General features: G+C 47.2%; 1 protein-coding gene and 1 pseudogene across 2 annotated transcripts in view; one reads left to right on the top strand and one right to left on the bottom strand.

Moving 5' to 3' along the window:
- The window catches only part of LOC103751903, a 15,061-nt pseudogene extending 10,858 nt beyond the window's left edge, over positions 1-4,203 (bottom strand).
- An 886-nt stretch (positions 4,204-5,089) lies between these two features.
- Tecr (trans-2,3-enoyl-CoA reductase) overlaps positions 5,090-10,413 on the top strand; it is a 37,180-nt gene continuing 31,856 nt past the window's right edge. For both annotated transcript variants that reach the window (XM_008855394.3, XM_008855393.3), the window contains exon 1: positions 5,090-5,239. In XM_008855394.3, the coding sequence (XP_008853616.1) occupies positions 5,225-5,239 (15 nt within the window). In that variant the 5' untranslated portion in view covers positions 5,090-5,224. The remainder of the gene's footprint in view (positions 5,240-10,413) is intronic.

The raw sequence follows: 10,413 nt of genomic DNA, 5'->3' as shown, positions 1-10,413 counted from the left end.
TCCATTTGCTTAGCCTGTGTCTTTTGACTGGGGAGTTCAGTCCATTGATATTTAAGGTTATTATTGAAAGTGTGTCTTGGTTGCTGTCATTTTGATTGCTGTTTGTGTTCTCTGTCTAATTTTATGTTTCCTAGATTATGTCTGTTTATTCATTTTTTTGTTGCCCCAATGAATAGTTGTTCCTCTCTCTGCTCTCTGTATTGCTTCAAGTATTCGTTGAAGGGCTGGTTTTGTGGACACATAGTTTTTCAGGCTATTCATGTCATGGAAGATTTTTCTTTCCCCCTCAAGTATAATAGGCATTTTTGCTGGGTATAGTGTTGTGGGTTGGCATCTATTGTCATGTAGAACTGGAAATACCTTGATCCAGGCTCTTCTGGCTTTCAGAGCTTGCATTGATAAGTCAGCTGTAATTCTAATGGGCTAGCCTTTGTATGTGACTTGTTTTTCTTTTGCTTTCAGTATTCTCTCTTTGTTCTGTACTTTTAGTGTTTTTACTATGATATGTCATGGGGAGTTTCTTTTCTGATCCTGTCTATTTGGTGTTCTATGTGCTTCCTGTATTTGTTTCGGGATATTTTCCTTAATTTTGGGAAATTCTCTTCTACAATCCTGTTTAAGACCTAGTCAGCACCATTAACCTGAAATTCACCTTCGTCTATTCCTATGATCCATAGATTTGGTCTTTTCATGGTCTCCCACATCTCTTACATATTCCATTCCTGTGTTTTAAAAAAAATTTCCATACTCTTTGCTTGAGTGGTCCAATTCTTCAGCTCTATCCTCCAGTGTTGACATTCTGTTTTCCATTTCATTCATTCTAGCGGTAAGGCTTTGCCCTGTTGTTTCAAGTTGGCTTATTGAGTTTTGTACTTCCATCTTCATGTCTGCCTGAGTTTTCTTCAATGTTTCTATCTCTTAGGGAGGAATGCTTGTAGCAAGAGATATAATAATGAATCCATTAAACTGGAAATTAAAGCTGGCTTGTCTTTTTGAGACAGGGTTTCCCTGTAGCCCCAGCTGGCCTGGAACTCACTATGTAGACCAGGCTGGCCTTGAACTCACAGAGACCCGCCTGCCTCTGCCTCCCGGAGTGCTGGGATTAAAGGCACGTGCCACCACGCCCGGCTATCCCCATCTTCTTTTAGTTCTTTGATTTGTTTGTTCGTGTGTTCTTTAAATTCGTTGAATTCCTTGATCATGTATATGATTGTTCTTTTAAATTCAGTGTCCTGGGTTATCTCTAGGGGGTTCTCCTTGTAGAACTCTTCTACAGGATTGGTGGGGTTTGGTGCGGACATAATGTTTTGGCTTTCCATTTTATTATTCCCTCTGTAGCCCCAGCTGGTCTGGATTCACTATGGACACCAGGCTGGCCTGGAACTCACAGAGATCCACCTGCCTCTGTGTCCCGAGTGCTGGGATTAAAGGCATGCGACACCAAGCCAGGCCTGTTTTATTATTCTTTCCTTGTGGTTTTGGCATGTGAATTTCTTTTGTTGTTTATGATTCTGATATGAGAATTAAGTTGAAGTATGCTTCTGTTTGCATTATCTGGGTGCCTAAATCCTTTCTTTATTGGTTATGTAAAGCTGGTTGGTACAGGGTTCAGGTTCTTTGTTTATTTTGGAGGCAACTGATGGCTTCAGATCAGCTATTCAGGGGTACCCACAGAAGCCCAATTCAGGTTCCAGTCAGGTACACTCAGGCTTCCTTCACCACATGGAGGCAGGATCCAGGGTCTCTCAGGCAGTCCTGTGCATTGTCAACCCTATGCCAGAAGGAGGCCAGAGTGGGGCCAGAACTGGCACTCTCTGGTGCTCTGCTGAGATCATAGCCTTAGCCTACCAAAGCCAGATCTTCCCTGGGGCCTTGGGAGGGGCGTCACAAAATCCCAGGTAGGGGGATGGTATGTTAGGGGAAGCTCACGACCACATGGAGTCAAGATGGGGTGGCTGTCAGGCTGTCCCCTGGGTTCTCAGGCCCTCTGGTAGTTGGAGGCCAGAACCCTGCACTCTCTGATGGTCTGCTGAGCTTGGAGCAGCTACCCCGATGGAGGTCCGAACCCACCCTCCCAGAAGGCACTCTCTTTTGCAGGATAAAGGCCCTCCCCGCCAGACTTTACCTACTAAAGTTTTTAAAATTTTATTTATATTTATTTTTATTTTATGTATATGAGTGTGTTGCCTGCTTGTATGTAAGTGAACCTGTGTCATGCAATGCCTGTGGAGGTCTGAAGAGGGCTTTGAATCTCCTGGAACTGGAGTTACAGTTGTTATCTGACGTGTGGGTGCTGGGAATTGAACTTGGGTCTTCTGCAAGAGCAGTCAGTGTTCTTAACTGCTGAACCATCTCTTCAGCTCCACCTACGGAAGTTTTTATTAGCATGGATAAACTACTCTAAGCTGGGGGCTGATTGTGACCCTTCTAAGTTGTTCACTTCTTTTATATTAATCCAGAGGCCAGGCCTGTGTTTTCCCTTGCCTCACCTTGGCATAAAACTGAGCTAGCCTTGCGCTCCAGCTAAAGTTCTCCACAGACCTTCCTGCTGGGGAGATGCTAATTTAGGGTCTACCACTTCACCAACAGAGGTTTGTAGAATTGTCTACATTCAGAGCATCTTCCAACATGGGATGAGAGAGGGACCTAGTGCTACCCAGTCTGAACAGATCTAAACAGTTTTCATCCTCAGGACGCGGAGCTAACTTGAGCCTGCCCCACGATGCACTGCTGGGGAGAGGGTGACCAAGGCCCCTCCGCCAATGGCTCTGGGTGTTGAAAGGAGGTAGAGGACTCCTCAGTACTTCTTGCTTCCCAGGGCTGGGTTTCTCACTGTGGGAGACTCCATCTTCATTCAGTCCAGGAAGCCTTTTTTTTTTAAAATTTTATTATTTTTATTTTATGTGTATGCATGTATTGCCTGCATGTAGGTAAGTGCACCTGTGTTGTGCAATGCCCGAGGAAGACAGAAGAGGCCATCGGATCCCCTGGAACAGGAGTCACAGATATCTGTTAGCTGCCATGTGGGTGCTGGGATTTGAACCCAGATCTTCTGCAAGAACAACCAGTGTTCTTAACCACTGAGCCATCTCTCTAGCCCAGAGTCGTCTTTTTTTAAAAATATTTTTTATTTACCATTTTTATTTTATGTATATGAGTTGTATTGCCTGCATGTATGTGAGTGCACCTGTGTCGTGCAATGCTGCCTGGAGGTCAGAAGAGAGCTTCAGATTCCCCTGGACCTGGAGTTAAGGATGGTTCATACCCACCATGTGGGTACTGGGAATCGAACCTGGGTCCTCTGCAAGAGCAGTCAGTGCTCTTAACCACTGAGCCATCTCTCCAGCCCCAGGAAGAGTCTTCTTAAGGGCAGCAGGGGAGACCTTTTCTTTCAGCCATGGACTGCAGTTCTCTTATTTGGCTACAGAAAGCTTCAACGGCATTGCTAACAGAGAATGGAAGCCCCTACTCTCTAGGAAGTACAGAGCATGGATAGTAGCCCCTTCAGGGTAACAGATGCTGTCCTTGAGCTGGCCTGGATGGTCCTCTCAGTCCAGCAGCATCTCAGCAGCTCCCAGCAAGGCCTGAGCCCCCAGTCAGCCTGCCAGAAGCCCCTTCTTCACCCCACCATCAGCCAGGGTATGCATAGGCAGGGTTGCTGCCACTGAACCCAGTGATGGCCTTAATGAGGTCCTCCTCCCTCTCAGTGCAGAAGCCCACATTGCTCATGAGCTGCTCCACAAGTTGCTCAACCTCTACAGGGCATGGGTGCCTGTGGTGTACACAGTGGCATGCTCTCCTACCACTACAGGTGTGTTGGTCATGCATTGGATACCTCTGGGGTCTGTCTGGAAGGCCATCAGTTTCTTCTCCACAGAGCTAATGGTGACACCAGCTGCACAGGAGACCTGCTCCTGGGCTCCACCTCATCCAGGATAAAGGGGATGATGTGACGTTTCATAGCCAGGAACAGGACATCACCGTGCCAGTGTCCTTGAGGCTTCAGGTTCACAGCCATCTTCCTGAGCACAGAGTGTGCAGGTCCATTTCTGGGGGAACTGGCTATTATCTTGTGGGCTGACAGGATGCCTGCAGAGAACAAGGCTTTTCAAGTGGGGAACACGGCCCAACCATGCTGTCTCTGGGAAAGCAAGATCAAAGCTCACAGCTGCTCTAACGCAGCAGCCCCAGATGTTCCTGCATCCTAGCAGATGGATACAAATTCCTCTTCTATCACTCCAGGATGGCCTTGATCTTACAGAGATCTGCCGATCTCTACGTCCTAAGTGCAGGGATTTAAAGGCGTGCGCCACCACGCCCCGCGATTTTATTTTTAAATTATTTTTATTTTATGTGTATTGCTTGCATGAATGTAAGTGGACGCCCGCGTCGTTGCAATGCCCGCGGTGGACAGAAGAGGGCGTCAGATCCCCTGGACCTGGAGTTAACGGATGGTTGTCACAAGTGGGTGCTGGGATTCGAACCCGAGTCTTCTGCAAGGGCAGTCAGGGCTCTTAATCGCTGAGCCACCTCTCCAGCCCCTCGTCACGTGTTTAGATGTGTTATCTCACTTTGGCCAGCATATTTGAAGGGCTCAGTAGCTACACGTAGAGGCCATGCTACATACGAACGCCCAGGTAGACAAGGGTCCTGGCCTCTAGGGCCGGGACTGCGGACGGCAGCTGCCATTGGAAGAGGCAGTGAAGACCCCACCAAATGCGGCTGGGGCTCGGGTGCAGGTTGCGGGTTCCGGGTCGCCTTCCCGCTCTCCATTCAAGCCAGAGGGAATGGCCTGGCCATCCGGGCTCTGTCAAGGCTCGGCCTCTCAGCCACTCCAACCTTAGAATGCACCGGGCCGCCCGCCTGTAGTCGCCAAGCTCGGAGTAGCTCAACTGTCCGCCGGGGCTCCGGCAAGAGCGTCGGGGAGCTGGGTTTCCACAGCGACGACGCCGCTAAGGCGCCTGAGGGCCCTTCTGATTGGTAGGAGCCCAGCTCCTTCTTTCGGCCTCACCAGTCCTCGCCCCGCCCTCTCCGCAAATCCTGTGAGCTGATTGGTCAGCCCTGTGGCGCGAGCGGTGTGGGGGCAGGGCGAAGCGAGGCGGGGTGGAGCCACCGCGGAGCCGCAGTCAGTGCAAAGCGGAGGGCACGTTCGGGCTAAGGTAGTGTAGCGCGGCTACCCGGCAGTGGAGTAGCAGCGGAGTGGGCGCCGCCGTGCGGAGGAGCCATGAAGCACTACGAGGTAAGAAGCGCGGGGCCGGCGTGGAGCGGCCGCCGCACCGCAGACCTCACTATCTTCTTGGGGCCGCTGGTCCCTCTGGTCCGGTCTAGCTCGCCACAGGGCGGTCCTCACGGCGCAGGCGCAGTGAGCGCGCGCCGGCCCCGGGGGGCTACTCGTAAATCCCAGTGCGCATGTGCAGGAAGGTATTTCGACTTCTGCAACCCAGGCTGTTTTGGGGGTGTCTTTCTTAGGGTCTCCGTAGGGCGGAGGAGAAGCTTGTAGCTTCCTTGTAGCGTCCACAGCCCGCGGAGTAGCAGATGTGTGGCGCAGCCTTGCACGCTGCCGGCGTCTGCTCCGGACCAGGCCCTACAGTTGTCCCACCCCTTCCGACCTTCGCACCGGCTCCTAGCGCTAGCCGTCTGGGCGGTGAGAGGTGGTTCCACTGCCAGGCCCGCCTGTGACCGCGAAGGGCACCCCGCCAACCCTGAGTGTGGAGAGGTCTGCCCAGCCACCCTGGAAGCTCGTCTTCCCACTGCAACTTGGGTCGCTTTTCCCTGTAAAATGTCTTCTAATGGGCTTTTCCACCTAGTTGGTGATTTTAAGTAACTGTCATAAAATGATAAAGTAACGAAGGCTTACATGCATAGTAAAAATACTTTAGCAAGGGCTTACTGCTGCATTAGTGAGTCTGTTACTTTGTCCTCATCCTCACAGCCCTGTTGAAATGGCGATGTTTAATCTCTTACTACTTAAGCAGGTCGAAGTCAGAGATGCCAGGTGACTTTCGGAAAGACCCCAGCTAGTAAATGCAGAATGGAGAGGAAATCAGGATTCCCAAGGCAATTTCTAACCGCTGGCTAGTTTAACTTAGGTTAAAAATAGCAAGTTGAGAAACTGCTTATACTCCTGCCCAGATTTTGAAATCCTGATGAAATTTACCTAACTTGCCGTGGTAACCATTTTAAACGTACAGTTCAGTGTTTTTAAGTACATTCACATTGTTGTACGGACTTCACCACCACCCATCTCCAGAACTTAATTTTTTTAAAGAGTAGAGTGAGGATCTAAAAAATTTCTTTTAATTCCCTCCTTCCCTTCATCTGGCCTTTTCTTTTTTTATTATTTATTATTTTTATTTTTTGTGTATGAGCGTATTGCCTGCATGTATGTGAGTGTACGCATGTCGTGCAGTGCTGCGGAAGTCAGAAGACGGCTTCGGATTCCCCTGGAACTGGAGTTAAGGACGGTTCGTAGCCGCCATGTGGGTGCTGGGACTCGAACCCAGGTCCTCTGCAAGAGCAGTCAGTACCCTTAACCGCTGAGCCATCTCTCGAGCCCCATCCTCTGGCCTTTTCATCTTTTACAGTGCTAGGGATGGAATACAGGACCATGAACCTGCTAGACAAGTATTTTACCTCTAAGCTGTAGCTGCAGCCCTCCAGCACCCGTTTTGATCTTGTACGACTGAAACTGCACCCATTATAAAACATCTCCCTATTTCTTACCTCCCCATCCCCTGGCTTCTGCCACTTGTCTCTGGGAATTGGAATGGTTTAGGAACTCTCTATAAGTGGGAGATACTTTAATTTTTTTTATTATTAAAACTTATTTTGAAATTTTTATTTAAATTTTTTTCTATTATTTTTATTTTATGTGTATGTGTGTATTGTCTGCATGTAGGTTAAGTGCACCTGTGTTGTGCAATGCCTGCGGAGGTCAGAAGAGGTGGTTGGATCCCCTGGGACTGGAGTTACAGTTGTAAGTTGCCATGTGGGTGCTGAGATTCCGAACCCAGGTCTTCTGCAAGAACAACCAGTGTTCTTAACCGCTGAGCCATCTCTCCAGTACCGAGATATTTTAATAATTTTTTTTTTCCGGTCTTTTTGAGACAGGGTCTCCCCGTAGCCCCAGCTATCCTGGAACTCAGTATGTAGACCAGGCTGGCCTTGAACTCACAGAGATCTGCCTGCCTCTGCCTCCCGAGTGCTGGGATTAAAGGCGTGCAACACCACACCCGGTGATATTTTAATTTTTATAGCAAGTTGAATACCATTCTCTCTGCCCACCTCCTAGGATTATTTTTGGTAATTTGCCCAGTATCCTTTCACACCTTTAACCTAGACATCCTCAGTTATTTTTGACAGTGCCAAGAACCAGGAGGCAGGAGTCAGTAATCTCTACCCTATTCACCTTTGTGCTTCCAAAACAGGTTTTCTAATGTGCCTTTCCTTTCATACCCTCTCACTTGCCCTGGTGGAAAAATCCATATCCAGTTTGAAAAGTACAGGCAGAAGATAGAATTTTCAGTTAATTTTCTCATTTTGCTAGTTGGGAGTCAGATTAAGTAGGCCTCTGAGGACTTTTGGGGTGTTTGCTTTTGTTCTAGGAAGCTGGGCACAGCCTAAGTTCCATGGCTGGGCTTGGACTTTTGTACTTCAATAATTTTTTTTGCCAGAGAAGGAAGGGAGCTTCTGATTTTTTTCTCAGAGTGCTGATGGGCTGGTGTTAGGCTCAGTGGCAGAGTCCTTGCCTAGCATTCATGAGGCTCTGGGTTCTGTCCCAGCACTGTAAAACAAAGCTGGACTACCACAATGGGGAAATAGTTCATTTGGTAGAGTGCTTTCCTAGCATGAATGAATCTCTGTTGGAACCTGGCACTGAATAAAACCGGGCGTGGTGGTGCATGCCTTTGGTCCCAGCACTTGGGAGGTGGAGGCAGAGGATCCAGGAGTTCAAGGTTATCTTCAACTGCATAATGAGTTGGAAGCCAACCTGGACCAGAGACCTTGTCTCAAAAAACCAAACTAAACCAACCAACCAAACAAGAAAAAACCTAAGTGACTTTGACAAAAAATAGTTATTTTACAGTGTCCACCAAGGTCATAGTGTCAGCATGGGAGCATCTACTGTCTTATAGCCCAGTTCAAAGTGTTTGCTGCAGACCAGTGAAAAAAGGAAGAGATGCTTTCACGGTTAACAGCTTGATAAAGTTGTCAGTTATCCCCATCAAAAATAGATTTCTTTGCTGGGATGCAGATCAGTGGTAGAGTGCTTGTCTAGCACACAGGAGGCCCTGGGTTCCAACCAAGCACTGCATAAAACCAGTCATGATGAAGGGCTGGAGAGATGACTCAGTGGTTAAGTGCACTGGCTGCTCTTGCAGAGGACCTGGGTTTGATTTCCTTCACCCACATGGTGGCTAACAGCTGTCTGGAACTAGTTCCAGGGGATCCAACCCCCTCTTCTGACCTCTGGGCATTGTACTACATGGGCACACCCACCTACATGCAAGCAATACACTCATACACATAAAATAAAAAATAATAAATAAAATAACAACGAAAAACCATGATGCCTCATGCCTCTAATCCCAGCGGTTGGATGGTGGAGGCAGGAAGATCAGAAGTTCAAAGTCATCCTTGATTACTGTGCTGGTTAGTTTTTGTCAACGACGTAAACTGGAGTTACCTGGGAACAGGGAACCTGAATTGAGGCATTTCCTCATCATGTTGTCTTGTGGGCATGTCTGTAAGGCATTTTCTTAATTGCTAATTGATGTAGGAGGCCCAGGCCCACCGTGGGCTGTGCCATCACTGGGCAGGTGGGTCTGATCTGTGTAGGAGGGGAGCTGAGCAGTCCTCCATGGTCTCTGCTTCAGTTCCTGCCTTGAGTTCTGGCTTTAGCTTCTCTCAAAGATAGAGTGTGAGTGGAGAGATAGCTTAGTGGTTAGGAGCACTTGCTGCTCTTGTGGAGGACCTGGACTCAGTTCTCAGTGTCTACATGGTAATTGACAAGCATCTGTAACTCTAGTTCCAGATGATTCAACACCCTCTTCTTCCCTCTGTGGGCACTATACAAATGTGGTGCGTTTATAGGCAAAACACTCATACACATAAATAAATTAAAAAAAAAAAAAAGACCAGTTGTGATAGCCCCTGTCTTTAATAAAACCCAATACTCAAGAAGCAGAGGCAGAAGGATCTGAGTTTGAGGCCAGCCTGGTCTACACAGCAAGTTCCAGATCATCCAGGGCTACATAGTGAGACCCTATGGCCAAAAAAAAAAAAAAAAAAAAAAAAGAAAAAGAAGAGATGGATTGTGATGTGGAAATGTAAGCCAAATAAACCCTTTCCTCCTCAAGTTGGTTTTGGTCATAGTGTTGATCACAGCAATAAGAAGTTAGGACAGCTATACAGTGAGTTCTAGGTTGGCCTGGATACATGAGACATTGTGGTCCCCTCCCCCCACAAAGGCTAGGGAGATGGCTCGGCAGGTGAAGGCACCTACTACGCCTACTACCAGTCCTGAGGGCCCGAGTTCAATCCCTAGGACCTACTGGTGGAAGGATAGAATCAGTTTCCACAACTTACCCCTTTAGCTATACATATATACATATTATACACGTGCATGTACACAAAATACTAAAATGTAATAAAAAAAGCTTTAAGGGGCTGGAGAGATGGCTCAGTGGTTAAGAACACTGCCTGCTCTTGTAGAGGACCTGGGTTTGGTTCCCACATGGCAGCTAACAACTGCAGTTCTAGGGGATCTGACACCCTCTTCAGACTTTCATGGGCGTTGCATGATATAGGTGCACTTACATGCATGTAGACCGTACACTCATACACATAGAATAATAAAATATTAAAAATAAAGATTTATATATTTTGTATTCTACAAGCTAATATTTGGTTGAATCTTGAAATATTTGTTCAAAAGAGATACTGACCTATACTTATTTTTTGTATTTCATACAGAACATCTTAATCATCTTTATACCTCCTTCCGAATTGGCCCTCTCCAGTAGTCCCACCAAAATTTAAAGAAAACCATTATATACCACAACCAATATAACTTTTCCTAAGCATCTCAGCCTGTTTAAACATTTGAAAAACTGTTAAATCTTATCACTTGACATCAACAAGCTAAAGAAGAAAAAATATGACTGTGTCAATAGATGAGGAAAAGTCCCACTTTTTGAACATACAAAGGGTACAAAATGAATTTTTTTCCAGAATATTTCAAAGGATGGTGCCAATCTATCATTTTCTGAAAAGCACCTTCACATACTGTTACTGTAGGTCATTTTGTCTCTTAATTAAAGTAAGACACCAGATGTCCATAGTTTTGGCCTGTACTGAAACGGGGGGGAAAGAGGGCCCTAGAGGGTTCTTAGTCTCATTCATAAAAGAATT

This window comes from Nannospalax galili, unplaced genomic scaffold (genome assembly GCF_000622305.1).
Source record: "Nannospalax galili isolate Female #2095 unplaced genomic scaffold, S.galili_v1.0 scaffold47, whole genome shotgun sequence".
NCBI lineage: Eukaryota > Metazoa > Chordata > Mammalia > Rodentia > Spalacidae > Nannospalax > Nannospalax galili.
Note: the sequence above shows the minus strand (reverse complement) of the source record. Positions and strands in the feature narration are given on the sequence as shown.